General features: G+C 35.7%; 1 protein-coding gene across 1 annotated transcript in view; it reads left to right on the top strand.

The window, feature by feature from the left end:
• Positions 1-700: 700 nt before the first annotated feature.
• The window catches only part of LOC140140946 (uncharacterized), a 123,331-nt gene continuing 104,466 nt past the window's right edge, over positions 701-19,565 (top strand). Inside the window, 8 exon segments of the mRNA XM_072162713.1 lie at positions 701-1,140; positions 1,309-1,422; positions 1,778-1,891; positions 3,565-3,684; positions 5,785-5,898; positions 9,046-9,159; positions 10,825-10,938; positions 18,020-18,133. Of these exon segments, the coding sequence (XP_072018814.1) occupies positions 1,056-1,140; positions 1,309-1,422; positions 1,778-1,891; positions 3,565-3,684; positions 5,785-5,898; positions 9,046-9,159; positions 10,825-10,938; positions 18,020-18,133 (889 nt within the window). The 5' untranslated portion in view covers positions 701-1,055.

The following is a 19,565-nucleotide window of genomic DNA, read 5'->3' as shown; positions in this document are numbered from 1 at the left end:
CAAAATGTATGGTTTTATTTAACATATCAACATATTTCATTGCAGCTAATTTATATCTCTCTAGGTTGTAGCTGGGACACAAAAAAGGTTTAAATATCTAAACATCAACCTTCAGTCGCGATTGATTCTTTCTTTGGGAAAAAACATAATGAAACATTTTACAGCCACTTAGAATTCCTTTAAAAGTAGTCAAACATTATAGGTTATTGTTATCTTTTGACTTTTAGAACTTCTAAATAAAGAGAAAAGGAATTAAAGAAATACTATGTACTGCTAAGCATTATTTTAGATTATATGTTTATAAATTTAAGATATCGACGACTGCGCAGTTAACCCGTGTATGAATGGTGGTACATGTACAGATGGGGTCAATAGCTACACATGCACATGTGTAACAGGCTGGGCAGGGTCCGACTGTGGGACAAGTAAGTAAGCAAATGTATGGTCTTTATGTAAAATATCAAAATATTTCATCGCAACTTATTTATATTTCTCTAGGTAGTAGTTAGGATAAATGAGAAATGAACATAATAACATGAATAATGTTTGAATATTTAAATATCAACCTTCAGTCACGCTTGAATTCCTTTTTTGTTAAAAAAAAAGAAACATTCTGCTTCTAGCGCCATTTTAAAACAAGTAAAACATTGCTGGGTATTGTTTTTCGTTTGTCTAATAATAACAAAGTCCAAAAGAAATTATAAAGAAATAATTTATTATGTCCTGCTAAGCATCATTTCAGATTCATTGTTAATACACTCCAGAGTGGATGGGACAAATGAGAAATGAATACAATTATGTTTACATTTTTTAAGCACCAACTTCCAGTCATTCTTGATTCCTTTTTGGGGGGAAAATGTATGAAATAGCCTACAGCCACATTAGAATCCCTTTAAAAGAAGTAAAACATTGGAGGGTATTGTTATCTTTTGTCTAATAAAGAACTTCTAAACAAAGAGATAAAGAAATGAAGAAATGTTGTGTCCTGCTAAGCATTATTTTAGATTTTATGTTTATACAATCAAGACATCGACGACTGCGGCGTTAACCCGTGTATGAATGATGGTACATGTACAGATGGGGTCAATAGCTACACATGCACATGTGTAACAGGCTGGGCAGGGTCCGACTGTGGGACAAGTAGGTACAAATAAGCTACAGCCACTTAAAATTCCTTTAAAAGTAGTCAAACATTGTAGGGTATTGTTATCTTTTGACTTTTAGAACTTCTAAATAAAGAGAAAAGGAATTAAAGAAATATTATGTCCTGGTAAGCATTATTTTAGATTCTATGTTTATACAATCCAGATTTCGATGACTGCGCCGTTAACCCGTGTATGAATGGGGGTATATGTACACCTAGGGGCGATATCATTATATGCACATGTGTACCAGGCTACGAAGGGTCCGACTGTGGGACAAGTAAGTACAAATACGCAAATGAACTTGTCAAAATGTATGGTTTTTATGTGACATATCAAAATATTTCATCGCAGCTAATAATTAATATTTCTCTAGGTTGTAGTTGGGATAAATAAGAAATGAACACACAAAAAAGGTTTAAATATTTAAACATCAACCTGCAGTCACGCTTGATTCTTTCTTTGGGGAAAAATCAAACATTCTACAACCACTTAGAATTCTTTTAAAGTAGTCAAACACTGAAGGGTATTGTTATCTTTTGTCTAATAAGAACTTCTAAACAAACAGAAAAAGAATTAAAGAAATATTATGTCCTGGTAAGCATTATTTTAGATTCTATGTTTATACAATCCAGATATCGATGACTGCGCCGTTAACCCGTGTATGAATGGTGGTACATGTACAGATTGGGTCAATAGCTACACATGCGCATGTGTAACAGGCTACGCAGGGTCCGACTGTGGGACAAGTAAGTACAAATAAGCAAGTGAACCTGTCAAAATGTATGATTTGTATGTAACATATCAAATTATTTCATCGCAACTTCTTTACATTTCTAGAAGTAAGAAGTAGGGATAAATGAGAAATGAACATAATAATGTTTAAATATTTAAATACCAACCTTCAGTCACGCTTGAATCCTTTTTTGGTAAAAAACATATGAAACATTCTGCTTCTAGCGCCATTTACAATTCCTTTAAAACAAGTAAAACGTTGCTGGGTATTGTTTTTCTTTGGTCTAATAATAACTTCCAAACATATCAAAATATGTCATCGCATCTAATTTGTATTTCTGGAGAATGTAGTTGGGATAAATTAGAAATGAACACGATAATGATTAAATATTTAAACATCAACCTTTTAAACAAACCATTTAAACATTAGCCATTTAGAATTCCTTTGAAATTAGTAAAACACTAGATTTCGCGGTTCTCGGGGTCGGGCGGTTCTCGTGATGAGCCTATTTCAGGGGGTCCTCCAGAATATGTGTTGAAAGTAGGCCTATTGGTACGATGAGATGCAACTGTTAGTCGCACTGCAATGCTTTCCGATACGCGCACTGTACTCCGCGCACACTCCCGTTGATACTCTGCGATACCGCACCGCGAGCACGCGACAGTGCACATCGCGAACGCGATAGCGCGCGGACGGACGGACGGACGGACGGACACTCTGTGATTAGTATTATGATTGGAGGGTATTGTTATCTTTTGCCTAATAAGAACTTTTAGACAACTGTGATACAAGTAAGTACTGTTAAGGGATGGGGTATGAACGTTTGGACAGTATTTATTGTGGGACATTAGAGCACATCAGACAAATCGAATTACATTCTGAATACGAATAATGTCCTTCTGATGTCAAATAATCGTAGCTCATCTATTTTCCTATAGCCGTAGTTGGGATATCCCAATCGTTTTGTGTGACTCAAGACTTAGAGTTTTTGCTAGATTGTGTTTGATTATGATGTTTCTTTTAACTTTTTTTTATATAAGAGACAATTAAGCCAGTCAAATTACTTATTGGGAAATTTTTGTAAATTTATAACTCAAATGAAATTCAGAATATTATCTATTGTATTCATGTTTGCGGAACTGCGCCTAAAAGCATTAGAATAACATATTTAAATTACAAAAGAAAGTTTTCAGAATAAATTTCGATAGTGAGAATAGGGGTGTTACCTATCTTCAAAATATACATTCAGTTAAATATATATAATATTCATACATAAGAAATTAACACAATTATGTTTAGATATTTTAATCATCAACTTCCACTTGCGTATATTTATTTCTTTGTCAGGAACTATGTGGTATATCAAACCAGAAACGTTTTAAACAACACAAGTCCAAACCACTCAAATTTGTTCTGTAAAGTGTGCTGAGGCTTGTGGATCAACGGCTAGGCGTTGTGCCTGTGCGTAGCGCACTATAAATCACTGCGCTTTTTTTTCACTGCGCTTTTGCGCTTTTTTTCTAAAAATATATGAAAGATGCTCAAATAGTAATAAAATTTATAAACCCGGTAAAAATAGTAAAAATTTGATATCGTTTTTCATGTGTAATAATAACTTCTAAATGACCAAATTATTGTGTCCATGCTAATAATAGTATTATGTTCAATATTTATACACCCCTCCAGATATCAACGAGTGCGCAGTTTCCCCATCCCCATGTATGAATGGGGGTACCTGTACAGATGGAATCAATGACTACACATGTACCTGTGTAACGGGTTATGAAGGAGATAACTGTGAGACAAGTAAGTATGAAGTTCACACAAGTATGTTTAAATATTTAAGTCGTCAATTTTCAGTCACGTTTATTTGCTTCTTTTCTACGTCCAAACCAATCGAATTTGATCCAAAAAGATATGAAATGTGCAAAAATAGTTAAAGCATTAAGATAACCGTTACGCGCCTGTCACACTACACCGAATCGGTCTTCCGTACAAGAAACAGATGGTATTTTAGTTTTGTGCATGGACAGGTGAAAAAAAAACATGATACGCCTCACCGGATCGGCCCTGCGTACAAGAAACGGATGTTATTTTAGCAAATCCGTTAGTGTGCGTCAATGTTCGTTTTATGTTCTTTTAATGTCCTGCTATTATCCGCCAAATGCGTTTCGTGTTAGGTGATGTTTGTTTATTCCGTCGGCAAGTTTTGTGCATGCACAAAACTTGAAACGGAGTGTGCCGGATACACATGTTCGGAAGTTGTCCGATGTGTGTTCGTACTGTCCTGTATATATTTCCTGAGTTTGTTCGTTATTCTTTCGTTTATATACCGCAGGTGTTCGGGAGGTTTCGCTGGTGCTTGTGCCGGATGTAGGCCTATTACTGGAGAACATGTGCATCGATCATGGGGGGGGGGCACGTAATTTAGTAGACCCATGTCAGTATTGGGGGAGGGGGCACTTTCTGAAGGGTAGAGGACGCGATAATCGGATATCAAATTCCTCCCAGTTTTAGTGACTGACAAGAAAGAAAAAAAGAAAGGGGAAATGAGAGAAAAGAGAAGAGAACGTTAGAAAAAGAGAAGAGAAAAGGGAGAATAGGAGAAGAGAAAACGGAGAAAAAGAGAAGAGAAAAGGTGAAATTGCACGTTATTGAGTATGCCCTGGACAGTAGTAACTGTGGGCCTGTAGGCCTGTGATTATTATAGGCAGTGCTTAAAGGTGGGTCCTTGGTCCAAAAGCCTGTGAAAATTACTGCCGACTGTCGATATGCAGGGCCTGTGATATTTTGTCACCGAAGTCAGTATTTAAGACGGACTATATTACTGACTTTAACATATCAATCCATGCATGCTTTACCTGAAATTTCGAGTCTGAAGTCTTATATCTAAGTGTCAGTGGACCAGTGTAACATTTTAAAGTTTGCAAATTCAGTTCGGGCCTTTTATTTTTTGTTTAAGGCAATAATAGTGTAAACATGATGCACCAAAAAAACAATCCAGATTTCAATTTTTTCCAACTAAAATAAGCTCAATTTGGTCTTCATTTTCACACATTTTAAACTAAATTGTTACACATTTGGCCTAATAATGTAAAAACCATCCCCATGCAAATGGCTTCAATTGGACCTTCATTTTGAAAAGTGGACAAGTCTTCCTTTTTGCTTCTACTGTGGACATCCACGCGTTATGTTTAAAACAATCGTATATATATACAATAATGGTGAAAACTTTTCAATGGCTTCAATTAGGCTTTCATTTCACCAATTTGCGGCTTTTTCAAACTATAATAGTATCCAATAATAGTGCTAACATTGATCCACAAATGGCTTCAACTGGGCCTTCATTGTCCAAAGGTTTCTCACCTCTATTTTCCCCCGGACGCTGGTTGCCCTGATATGTAAGATTTGTAGCCCTTTTTGTACTTTTTAGCCCATGTTTGGCCATTTTCCCCTTAAAAATTGGCTTTCCCCACTTTGTCCACCCTTCGCCGGTCATTTATCGGACGTTGAACGATCGGATATAAGACGCCTGCAGGATTATTAGCGGCCACAACGCAAAGAGAAACGAACGGGAATCGGACCCCCAAATCCGGTCATTTGTCGGATGTTGAACGATCGGATATAAGACGCCTACATGATTATTAGCGGCCACAACGCATAGAGAGACGAACGGGAATCGGACCCCAAATCCCACCGAATCTTCTGCCGGACTGGTGATTTTTCCACCAAATAAAATATTTTTGTATACGGTGATGTTCGTTGACCCAGTCCGTCGTAGTGTGACAGCGCCATTAAAAGCAGTACAAATTCGATATCGTTTTTCTCTAAACTTCTAAATTAATAAATAATTTGTCCATGCCAAGAATGGTATAAGGTTAAATGTATATATATATACTCCTCCAGATATTGACGATTGCGCAGATTCACCATGTGTAAATGGTGGTACATGTATAGATGGGATCAATGACTACACATGCGCCTGTGCAACGGGTTATGGAGGAGAAAACTGTGAGACAAGTAAGTACTCTTAAGTATGTGATCCTGCAAAATATATGATTATGTAACATATTAAACTATTTCATCGTAGCTCATTAATTATTTTTAATCCTTAGTTCCGATATCTAAATAATTTTTAATTTTAATAATAAGTTTTCTGTTTTCAAGTGTGTAGTTTTGTTTGGCTCGGGGTTCAGCGCTTTTGCTAGATTTTGTTTGCCTGTGATGATTTTTTTATCCATTTATAAGATTTATTCCCCTTTCAATTATTTATGTAACCTGTCTTCTAACTTTTTGGGATATTTTTGTAAGTTAAAGACTAAAAACGTGATTCCACACATAAACTACTGTATACATGTTTGGGGAACTGCTGCTGAAAATCATCAAAAAGATATTTAAATTACAAAATGAAATCTTTGAGAATAATTTCCGATAATGAAAATAAGTCATTCAGCAGCCCTATTTAAAAATATAATCAATTGTATATATTTATGACAATCACAAATAAGAAACTAACACAATTATGTTTAAATATTTTATTCGTCAACTTCCAGTTGCGTTTATTATTTTGTGTGGTATATTTAACCAGAAACGTAGACAACGTTGCCTTAAAAATGTTAGAAACACATGTCAAATCCATTGGAATATGTTAGAAAAAAGATAATGAAATGTGCTAAATTTGTACAAACATTTAGAAACCCTTTAAGGGGGTACTACACCCATGCCATATTTTGTGCCTATTTTCGCATTTTTCTCAAATTTAGCGCATTGGGGACAAGTAAGATATGTATATTATAGGGGCAAGGACTACAACTACTGCACTGAAAATTTTATTTCAGCACAGACAATAGTTGTGGCGTTAAAGTCAAAAATGAGCAGTCCAAGAGAGCGCAAAATATGGATCAGGAGTATTACATAATAATACCCTGCTATGACAATAGCTGCACTAGGTTAATCGTATAATCTCCTTATGTGGTTAGCATGGCTGGGCCAGGAAATCCACAAGGTCAGCCAATGTATGTACATGTATTCGGTACATGTGCCATATCTTTTACAATGGGTGATCAATTTCTGGTTTGTTTTATTTCAAAACGCAACATTCGATATTCTAAAGCTTGGTCCAAATCCAAGAGAAGAACCAACTCTAGTAATTTATGTGGTTTCAAATTATATCGGCTGTTGCCTTTTTGATAGAAATGGTGTTTGTTGATGTGCACAGTTTCCCATTAGATCATAACATGCTGTTGTACATCCAAGGTCAAAGGTCTTTTAATCCATACTGATGAGGGAAAACCAATATTTGATCAATAAATCAATAACTACTTGCTTTGAGTTGCTGAATGTTCAGTACAGTAGTTGTAGTCCTTGCCCCTATAATATACATATCTTACTTATCACCAATGTGCTGTAATTTTTGAGAAAAATGCAAAAATAGGCACACAATTGGCCAGGGGTGTAGTACCCCTTAAAAGCAGTAAATCGATATCGTTTTACGTGCATGATAATCTTAATATAAATAGGGAATTGTTGTGAATATAAATTCCTCAAAAAAAGTTTGGGAACTTACCAAAACGGCTTTATATCAGAAATATTTGAAATCTATTTCCATATTTTTTCATATCATTACAAGCATTGTTCTTTTCTGTCAAAAATGACACCAAATTTGTGACCATAACTTATTTCATTGTTGAGTAAATGTCTTTGAAAGACAAGGAGGTCTCAAACAAAATGTGCCAAATCTGTCATTGTCTGCGGCATTTGCATCAGTAAACATGAATAAGGAATACAACACTGTTTCATTAAAAAACGGTTTCAAAGTACTGCCAGTCTCACGTACCGGTCTTTTACAGCCGTTATTTTTCTTGGATGGCCACTTCTGGGTCTGTCTTTGACATCTCCGGTCTGACGAAACTTGACTTTTAGCTTGGAGATCATACTGCAGGAAAATCCAAAAGTTGGCGCAACGTGATTTTGAGGTATGCCAGCCTCAAGCTGACCAATAGCGCGAGCCTTATCCAGGTCTGGTAATCGAACCATGTTTGAATAGAACTTTCTTGCAAATGACCACTATATAAGAAGAAGTGACCAGCAAGATAGGTTGACTTGCGTTGATCAGTTTGAATCCACATGTAGTAGAACTGCTAATCCCGTCCTAGCACTTTTCATTCAACATGATCATGTACTGCAAACAACTTTTCATTCATTCAAGCAATATAAGATAAGCGCAGATAATGGTCAGTTTCGCACATTTTCTTTGAGACCTCTCTGTCTTTCAAAGAAAGTTACTCAGCCGTGGAATAAGAATGTATAAATATTGATTAATGAACACACAGAATGAGATGTTCCATGTCTGTAAGCGTATATACAGCTGACGCCGGTACAGCGTACCTGGCGACATTGTTAATCTAAGCGTACACGGGGCGTTTACCTTGAAGAAGCACTAGTAATATAAAAAAAAATGAAAAGAAAATAAGGACAAAAAAGTACGAGTATACGGGTAATGGTCACAGTAACAAAATAAAGAAGGAAAGAAATAGCTTATCAGCGAATGTAGGACATAAAGTTAAAGATAGGAAACTAATCAAGAAATATAAGAAAACAGGAAGCTAAAATAATGAAAACAAAATTAGATAAACAATATGGAAGCGGGAAATCACAGGCAAAGCAGCATGGGAACAAAATATGTAGAAAGTAGACGAAAAAAAACCACAAAAAGGAAATGACATAAATGACCGATTAAAAAAACAATAAATAAATAACATGGGAACGGGAAATCACAAGCAGCGCAGCAAATAATGGGAACAAAATAATGTAGAAAAAAGACAAAAAAAAAACTAAAGGAAATTACAGTAATGACAGATTCAAAAAATAATGGAAACGGAGTTAAATAAAAAATAAAAAAAACATGGAAACGGGAAGTCACAAGCAAAGCAGTAAATACAAAAAAATAGAAACAGCTAAATGTAAAATGTAAGAAGGGTCAAATTTAGATAAATAAAATTTACCTTTTCAATGATTCTACCTGTTCAGTATTTCATCATGTTTTTTTGAACGCTCCCATTTACCCATCTAGTGGGGACCCGTGCGAAGCGCGAGTATCCCGATAGTAACTCTAAATTAAGAAATATAGGCCCTAGTGGTATTCAATTCAATGTTTATACACTGCAGGTATCGTCGATTGCGCAGGTTCCCCATGTGTAAATTGGGGTACATGTACAGATGGGATCAATACTTACACATGCGCCTGTGTAGTGGGCTATGAAGGAGCAAACTGTGAGATAAGTAAGTACTATAACAAAACTAACCCTGGAAAATGTATTATTTGTACGTAACATATCGATATATTTCGTGGTAGCTCATTTGTTTTTCTATAGGCCGTAGTTGAAATATCCAAATAATTGATCAAGTTTTGTCTTTTCATGTGCATTGTTTTGTTTGGCTCGGAGTTCAGTGCTTATGGTAGATTTTATTTGCCTATGATTCATTCATTCAATTCATTAATTCACACATGATTTCACATTTATATAATTACAATATTTTCAAAATCATATGATAGACAGAAATTAAACATTAACAACAAAACAAATTTAATTAAGTAGGTACATAAATGAAATGTATCTGAAGCATAATATAAAATTGTATGATTATATTGTAAATCACAATCGCAATTACCGAATTATATTATAACAAATTAATATTAGATATTTACACTGAAAAAAAACCAATTTATAGCAGTTTACTTAATGCAAATCACCATCGTAATTTCCAAAAACATAATATATATTAGAACAAATTTAAATTAAACATTTACATAGAAAAATTAGCAATTCAATTTACCAAATTTGTGACTGGACGCGGCGAATCAGCCGTAAAGTCGGCCCCGGTCAATTTTGTTTTATTTCGTGTTTAGAAAATATACACCATAAGCTTTAAAATGGTATATCATTTGACTTCAAACGATATCCAAAAGCGGGGTTATGATTTGTTGAACTCTGTTCCTGCGACAAAATTGTATTTTTTGTCGGTTGTACATGTGTCTCTTTTTCTACATTTCTGGTATTAAATATCCAACAGTCATAATTGGCGGTCATTTCAAATAATACCCAAGTCAACGAGGTTCAGAAATATCCTCTCATTGTTCATTGTTGATTATACATACCTAGATAAAATACAATGCTTTGTTATCTACCACTTGAACAGGATTTAGCCAAAGCAAACAAAGACAAGAACTATTCTATAGAAATAGGTAGAAGCTTATTATCCTCTTCAGCAGTAGTATTATTGATTGATTTAAACAGCGTTTGATAAGATACTTGTCGCAACGAATTGATACACCTATGAATACGACCTTCACATACATTTGACACTTTAATTCAAAATACAATTTGCCGAGTTTACGGCTGATTCGCCGCGTCCACTCACATTTGTACAAAAAGTTGTTGGACATTTCTTGTATTGTTTTATAAGAAACAATTTAACTCATTCAATTACTTATTTAACCAACACAAAGAAGACTAGTTGAAACATGTTTCTTAATTTATGACTAAAAGGTAATTAAAAGGAAAGCTTTGAGAATTTTCGACATTGAGAAAATATATAGGTCATTTAGCAGCCATGTTCAAAATGTTTAGTTAGTTGAATATATATGCTAGTCTTAAATAAGAACTTAACACAATTTATGTATAAATATTTTAATCATCAACTTCCAGTCCCGTTTATTTATTTCTTTGTCAGGAAATATGTGGTATATTAAACCAGAAACGTTAACAACACAGTTCCAAATCACACAAATTTGTTCTAAAACAGATACTAATTAGTAAAAAATTAAAATCGGTTAAAACAGTACAAATTTGATACTGTTCTCTTGTGTAATAAGAACTTCTAAATTGAAAATTATTCTGTCCATGCTACGTATGATATTATATCAATATTTTTACATTCCTCCAGATATCGATGATTGCGCAACTTCCCCGTGTATAAATGGGGGTACATGTACAGATGGGATCAATGACTACACATGTGCCTGTGTAACGGGTTATGAAGGAGATAACTGTGAGACAAGTAAGTATTAACAAAAATGAAGTTCACACAATAATATTTTTAGTTGTTTTACTCGCAAACCCCCAGTTCCGTTTATTTTCATCTTTCCAGGCAATATTTAATGTATAAAACCAGAAACGTTAACAACACATGTCCAAACCGTTAAAAGCAGTAAATATTAGATTTCGTTTTTCTACACTGCAAAATTCAAGTGTTTAGATTCTAAACACCTTTTTGTAACACTTATGAAACGTTTCACAGTATTTATTTTCTAAACATGTCACAGTGTTTAGTTTCTATAACAGTCAACACCGTGTTAAGAAACTAAACACTATGGTGTCCAGCTTATTTTTTATTATTTTTATTTTATTAGATCTTATTTTGCCTGGGGAACAAACTCAGTGGTCCACACTGATTTCCAGTCTGGCCCCGGGGTCAAACAAAATACATCAAAATACAAATGAAATACATACAAAAGAATTACATATCATGGATTTAACAAATACATCATATATGAACACACCAAGGAAGCGCGTCTGTACTGCACTGGCCGGCTGCAGTGCGGAAATATGTCAGCAGGCTTCAAAGATAACCCGCAGACAGATTCCGCACCGCAGCCGACCATCATGCAACAACCTGAATAATTAAATTGCACATCACTTTGAAACGGCCTAGTGTAGGAGGTAGTGGGACTTTAAGCTGGGTTGGCAATGACTCTGGATGTAAATTTTCGCTTAGCCGACTCGCTCTTTAAGTGGGATGACCAGATTACCTTGTGACCCTGCTCTAGTCTTGCTAGAAGCAACTAAACACTATAGTGTGTAGTTTCTCAACATGGTGTTGACTGCTGTATAACTAAACATGTTACAGCATTTAGAAACTAAACACTGTGGCATGTTTAATTACATGTAACACTTATTAGACACTGTGACACGTTTAGTTTCTACATCAATCAACACCATGTTTAGAAACTTTAGTTTACCTGGACATTATAGTGTTTAGTTTCTAAACATGGTGTTGACTGTTCAAACTGAACACAATCAACGCATGTCATATTTCGGACAATGTATTTAGCCAAGAAGTGTTTAGGATTTTCAATCACATACCTAATTTTGAACATGTGATATGTTTAATGTGATTTCAACCAAAATATTTTTTTTTTAAATGAATTATGTCATTGATGCACTTCCTAGTGCTACAATTGTTGTATACAAACATACACAAAATTTACATTTTCTTTGTCATTCTATTAATTAACCAAATTTCAGAAAACATATTACTTTCTTCAACCATTTCCATGTTTTAACACATTTTTTTCAGAATTTTTACCATAAAACAGTGGTAAACAAATTGTTACAATGCATCAAATATGAATGTTATTAAATAAGGAACACTATGCCACTACACGGTACAATACATCCTTACAATTTATCTGACATAAATATGCTAATTAACATGCATAATTAAATATTCACAAACATGCTCATAAAAATATCAGAATTGTCACAATTTCAAGCAAAATACAATAATTAATATTCACAAAATCAATTTCCCATTTTGCAGGGGTAAATGAAATAAGCTAAATCAGTTATATTAAACCTGTTAATTTCTGAAACTATTTTTCAAATTACCTGACAACGAAGTGAGAGAAAAATTTGAAAAGGAATAGTACGATCTGACAAAGCTAATTTTGTGAACAAATTGACATTTAGCAACTTTGTCTAAAATAGTGGTAAAAACATGTCCTTAAATTTAATCCAAGCATCATTCACATTAGGCCTACTAATAGATGAAATGTCTTGCCAATTTACAGTTGACAGTTCTGAGATAAATGAAATATCATCAGTTTTCAGTGATCTGATTTGAACATTGGGTTTCTAAACTATCATCGGTTAAGTTATCTCATTTCTGATAAAAGTGGAAACCCTACCCCTTCTCTAATTCTGTCCTTTCCCAGCAAACACAAACCGTTTTCGACATTATTCGCAAAAGGTTATAAAAGGTTGTCAGAAAACGTTTAAATGTCGGGTTATATAAAGGGTATATTAAGAGTATAAAACATTTTCATAACCTTAAAAAACATTTTTTTCTACTGCTCAGCAAACAAAAAATGTTTTACAGAAAACGTTAAAATGTCGGGATATATAAAGGGTATAAAAACGTTTTAATAACATTCCAAAAACATTCTTGAAAATTTGATACAAAACATTCTAAACAAAATGTTACTTTGGGGTTGAAAAAATATTTTGCGTTTTAGAAACGTTTTCATGACCTTTATATAACCCGACATTTAAATGTTATTAAAAGGTTTTACGAGGGCTGGTCAATAAGTTCCCGCAACTATGGTGTATCTCCGCTCATGCATGACTTGGATGGCTGTTACTTACGCTAAATTCAAGTTTGTACTTTTGTCTTTCAAAACGAATATGTATTAGCGATGCTGAATGCTTGATTACATAATGACATTAGCATAAACACAATAGCGTATGGGCACTGCCTGATTTATGGTGAAAAGTAGTCAAGAAAATCTCGCGCCAAATTGATGTATTGTTACATAATTCCAAATATCTCGAGAATAAAAGTATAGAATCTGGCAGCTTTATAGACCGATAACATAGGCATGATGCTGGACTCTTTTTAGACATATACCATTTTTATTAAAGAAAAGAAATCGTGTTGAATATCTCCAATTTTTGAGTAGGCTTTATCACCCATTGTTCTTTACATAACAAGAGATAGAAAGATTAATCGATGACAAAATTTAACCAATGGTACCTGGTTTGATTGGGTATCTACTGATTATAAAAAAGGGAGGTCCCAGTGGTGAAACCATAAACATTTCTTTCTTAACCCTAACCCCCTAAGGGCTTTTCGGCGACGGGAAGGGAAAGAAGGAAATAATAAAGAGAGAAAAGAAGGAAAGAAGTTGTTTGCTCTGGGTGGGATTCGAACCCGAGACCCCTCGCATGCCAAGCACTCGGTCGGCGACACTTTGCCACGGGTCTTGGGCTTCGCTGGCCAGCGAAACCGTGCCTATATATCACTTAGGGCGATTGCGTCATCACACCACGTGGGATGCATGCACGAACAGCGCATATATCAAGTAGTATTTTGTAGTATTCAGGCGGGTTAGGGTTAAGGAAGCCTATACTGAGTTTCGATAGTGGTAACTCTAACCCTAACCCCTAAGGGCTTTTCGGCGACGGAAGGGAAAGAAGGAAAGAATAAAGAGAGAAAAGAAGGAAAGAAGTTGTTTGCTCTGGGTGGATTCGAACCCGAGACCCCTCGCATCCCAAGCACTCGGTCGGCGACACTTTGCCACGGGTCTTGGGCTTCGCTGGCCAGCGAAACAGTGCCTATATATCACTTAGGGCGATTGCGTCATCACACCACGTGGGATGCATGCACGAACAGCGCATATATCAAGTAGTATTTTGTAGTATTCAGGCGGGTTTGGGTTAAGGAAGCCTATACTGAGTTTCGATAGTGGTAACCTAACCCTAACCCCCTAAGGGCTTTTCGGCGACGGGAAGGGAAAGAAGGAAAGAATAAAGAGAGAAAAGAGGGAAAGAAGTTGTTTGCTCTGGGTGGGATTCGAACCCGAGACCCCTCGCATGCCAAGCACTCGGTCGGCGACACTTTGCCACGGGTCTTGGGCTTCGCTGGCCAGCGAAACCGTGCCTATATATCACTTAGGGCGATTGCGCCATCACACCACGTGGGATGCATGCACGAACAGCGCATATATCAAGTAGTATTTTGTAGTATTCAGGCGGGTTAGGGTTAATGAACCCTTAATTTCAAAAGGTCTTGTTTTTGTAATTAAAGTAGCACACCATAGAGAGGCTCTGGATTGAATAAGAAATTTGAATTTCTAAAGGTGTGTCTAATTTTAGCATAAGACTTGGTATAGCAATTCACTCACACAGCTACTGTTCCGCAAACCTTGTATTAGTCATATTTTTAGCGCGTTTTTGATGAATTTTTACTTTTTTCATACATTGTTGGTACTTTCAATCATGCATACCATCAACGCATGCGCATATTTCTCAGTGTTGGAGGACTCGGGACTCGGACTCGGACTCGAGTCCGGACTCGAGTCCTTTTTTCAAGGACTCGGACTCGGACTTGGACTCGGAAGCTAAGGACTCGGACTCGGACTCGGACTCGGACCCCAAGGACTCGGGGACTCGGCTTCGAGTCCTCCTCGAGTCCGGCAAAATAGGGTCTTTTTAGGTCTTTTATTTTCGTTCATTGTAAACTTCTTCTTATGCTTGATCAATGATCACATGATTAATTTAACTAAATTTGCATGCAAATAAATTCAGTTTGTAAATAAAAGTACAACCAAAAAGCAAGATTGCTTTTAGTTAGCCTATATCTTTAATTGGTTAAATTGATTTTAATCATAATCGTTTGTTTTGACATGACTGCTTTGTTAGACACAAGTCTAGAATGTACGTAAATAATAATATCCTGGGTCACTCAAGTTAAATTTTGGTAGGGGTGGGCGATGCCGAACTTTGGGAACTAAGAACTAATTTGGGGGGAAAATAGGGGCGGGGATTAGGGGCTTGATGAACTAAAATTTCAACATTTTTGTGTAGGTTTGTGAACTGAAATTAGGCCAAATTATAGGCTTTATCATTGTTTATCGGAGCTAACAAATTCAAAATGTTTCCAAATTTGAGCTAAAGAGCTACAATTTAGTGTTAGGCTCAATGAACTGGAGCATGATTGCAAATGTGGGTCTTATGGAACTGCCGGAGAGCCTGAAAAAGGGACCCTTGACCGCCGCACATACCCGTACGACCTTTACATATATACGAGTGTCCCCCAACCCCGGAATAATACTGCATAGGCCTACAGCCAGATGCAACACCCCTAAGTCTGGCACCTGAAGTTTGGTAGTGACGTAATATTTTGATTGTCACATTGCATCTTTTGCCTCTTCAAAACACAAGCCTAATAAGTTACTGTGAGCCTGTGATTGTACTCTGTTTCCAAGGTATGCTACCTAAGGGGCTGCATAAAATTATGAGCATGGGGGAAGTTAAAATTGGGGGTAAGAATTTGTTGGCCAATCGAGAGGGAGGGTGGAAGCAATTTTTGGTAAACCGAGAGGGGGGAACAAACAATTTTTGGCACACATGGGATACCTTTCAAATAAAACGCTCTAAGGCTTAGAAAACAGTACGGAAACCCTAACATTTTATATATGCAAATTTCCCTACTCACTGCGCTCGCAACATAGACCTATATCTAAACCATTTAAGGTTTTTAAATTGGGATCCCAAAAAATGGCATGTGCAAAGGGGGGTGCAAAGATTTTTAGCAGGCCGGGAGGGGGGAAGCGATTTTTAGCAGGCCGAGAGGGATAAGCATTTTTTGCAATTTCACCCCTCCTTGGGCTCCGCATAATTATTGCACAGCCCCAAAACAATACTATAGGCATGCTAGGTGGGACTGGCAAATTATGTATTTACAAGAAAACATTATAGAACTAAAATTCTGGTTAAATATAGGCCTACGTTGATAAAGAATTGGTGAAAACCCCGGGGCATGAATTTGATACATAAGGACTCGGACTCGGACTCGGACTCGGACTCGGACTCGAACATTGAGGACTCGGACTCGGACTCGACTCGGACATCAAAATTGGCAGGGACTCGGACTCGGACTTGGACTCGGACACCAAGGACTCGGACTCGGACTCGGACTCGGATGACGAGGACTCGACTACAACACTGATATTTCTATTTTTGTTGCAACAAATTCTATTGGCCTGACTATGATCTCTAATACCACACCAATAACCATATTTGGTTTTGTTTTATTTTGGTGATAATTCATGTAATTTGGATTCTTTCTTCTGCCGTGTGGGCTCTTTTTCGCGATTTTCACACCATTTTTGCTTGTTGTTATAGGCCTATTTTTGGTGAAGTTCAAAGACGGTCCCTTTCCTCATCTGTTGACGGATACATTTCTTCTTTCACAATTATCAATTGAATATACTCAGATTACCTCATACCAAAAATAAGGCTTGTAAACTGCTTTGGTCCTTACTTCTGCTTCTTTTTATTACACGTTCCTCAAAGCCAATTCAAATTTCTCGCCAATGTTGACATTTATTGTCAGTGTACATATAGCAATGACTTTATGCAAATGAGATTACGTAATTAAAGGTACTCTGATACTAATTGTTGTGCGTTTAGAAAGACAAAGGTACAAACTTTATTGATCGTAAGTAACAGTCATCTATTGTCATGCATGAGCGGAGATAAATAATGGTTGCGGGATATTATTGACCAACCCTCGTGTTAGCTTCTTTTTCAGGCAATATGTGGTATATTAAACCAGAAACGTTAACAACGCAGGTTTTGTTGTTTAAAAGATATGGGAGATGCTAATTTACTAAAAGATAAAACCTCGTAAAAAGTCGATATCGTTTTTCTTGTCAAATAATAAATTAAGAAATATTTTGTTCCTGCCAAAAATTGTATTAGATCAACCCTAGAACTACGAATGGCGAGTGTTTATGCCTAAACGACCAAAGCTAATTATAGATCCCTTCTTTGCGCTCATTTTAACGATAAAGTTTTTTACCCCAGCACCTTACCCGGGGTATGTCCGGCCATCAATGATGGCCATATAATTAGAAAGGGGGTTGGTGAGGGCCACCGTTGGTTTCTACAATAAAATCAATGATTTTCATTTCGCTCTCGTAACATTAAACTAAGGGCTACTGACTTTTTACTTGTTCGTTAGGTTGAAATAGTCATTTCCTTTTATATTTGGGAGAAATTTCGGTCAATGTTCGTAGAGTTTTTAGCCAAAAATTAATTATATTAATTATTATACTTTTGTACATAGCCAGAATTTCCGTCATATCGACATCATGTGGGTAATGTTTGTACTTATTTTGGTATTACTGGATAGAAAAGACCCATAGCTGTATTTTAACTATAACGGTATATAACGTTTCATGATTGAAAATTAGGGTGGTTACATCAAACAACCCCCTCAACACCCCGCCGTTCGTAGTTCGTGTTACAAAATGGCTCAGTATTTCTTGGGCTAAATTTATAATACACTCCTCCAGATATCGACGATTGTGCAGCTTCCGCGTGTATAAATGGGGGTACATGTACAGATGGGATCAATGGCTACACATGTGCCTGTGTAACGGGTTATGAAGGAGATAACTGTGAGACAAGTAAGTATTCACAAATATGAAGTTCACATAATTATGTTTAAATATTTTAATCATTAACTTCCAGTGAGGTGTATTTGCTTTTTTTCCCAGGCATTATGTGGTTTATTACACAATAAACTTAAACAATGTCCAAACCACTCGAATTTATTCTAAAAAGCTATGAAAGGTGCTAAAAAAGTTAAAACATTTTTAGAAGTCCGTTAAGGTTGGTCTGAACCCTGGAATTATGGAAACTTTCGGGCCTCATAACTTCTAAATTGTTGGTCTAAAGTATATAAAAGTATACATATTTAGAATGGCAAACTTGATAAAATGGCACTGTGGGCCCAAATTTGACCTCACAGGTGAACTTATCAAGTCTTTGCCATTCTAAATATGTATACTTTAATATACTTTGGACCAACAATTTAGAAGTTATGAGGCCTGAAAGTTTCCATATTTCCAGGGTTCAGACCAACCTTAAAAGCAGTACAAAGTCGATATCGTTTTTTTTTCTTCTTGTCTAATTATGACATTCAATTACAAAAGAAAGCTTTAAAATAATTTCGGATAATGAGTAAAGTCATTCAGCAGCATTCTTCAAAATATATAATCAGTTGAATATAAATGATATTCAGAAATTAACATATATGTTTAAATATATTGCATAATTAATTTTAATTACACTGCAGAATTTTAAAATTTTATAACACTTATGAAACGTGTCTCAGGATTTATGAAGTTCACCCAATAATATGCAAGTATTCACAAAAATGAAGTTCGCACAATTATATGTTTAATTATTTTACTCCAAGTTCCGTTTATTTGCATCTTTTCAGGCAATATTAGATTTCGTTTTTCTACACTGCAAAATTCAAGATTCTTTAGATTCTAAACACCTTTTTGTAACACTTATGTAACGTGTCACAGTATTTATTTTCTAAACATGTCACAGTGTTTAGTTTCTAAAACAGTCAACACAGTGTTTAGAAACTAAACATTATAGTGTCCAGATCAACTAAACACTATAGTGTTTAGTTTATAAACATGATGTTGACTGCTGTAAAAACTAAGCATGTCGCAGCATTTAGAAACTAAACACTGTAACATGTTTAATTATCTGTAACACTTATTACACACTGTGACACGTTTAGTTTCTACCGCAGTCAACATCATGTTTAGAAACTAAACACTATAACGTTTAGTTGACCTGGACACTAAAGTGTTTAGTTTCTAAACATGCTGTTCAACACATGACATGTTTAGGACAATGTGTTTAGCCAAGAAGTGTTTAGGATTTTCAACCACATACCTAATCTTGAACATGTTTAATGTGATTTCAACCAAAACATGATAGATTTTCATTCCTACACCATTTTTCGTAAAATATAATCATGTCATTAATGCACTGCCTGGTGCTACAGTTGTTATATACAAACATACAAAAACTTAC

The sequence above is a fragment of the Amphiura filiformis genome, chromosome 2, assembly GCF_039555335.1.
Source record: "Amphiura filiformis chromosome 2, Afil_fr2py, whole genome shotgun sequence".
NCBI lineage: Eukaryota > Metazoa > Echinodermata > Ophiuroidea > Amphilepidida > Amphiuridae > Amphiura > Amphiura filiformis.
This window is presented reverse-complemented; position numbering and strand designations above follow the sequence as displayed.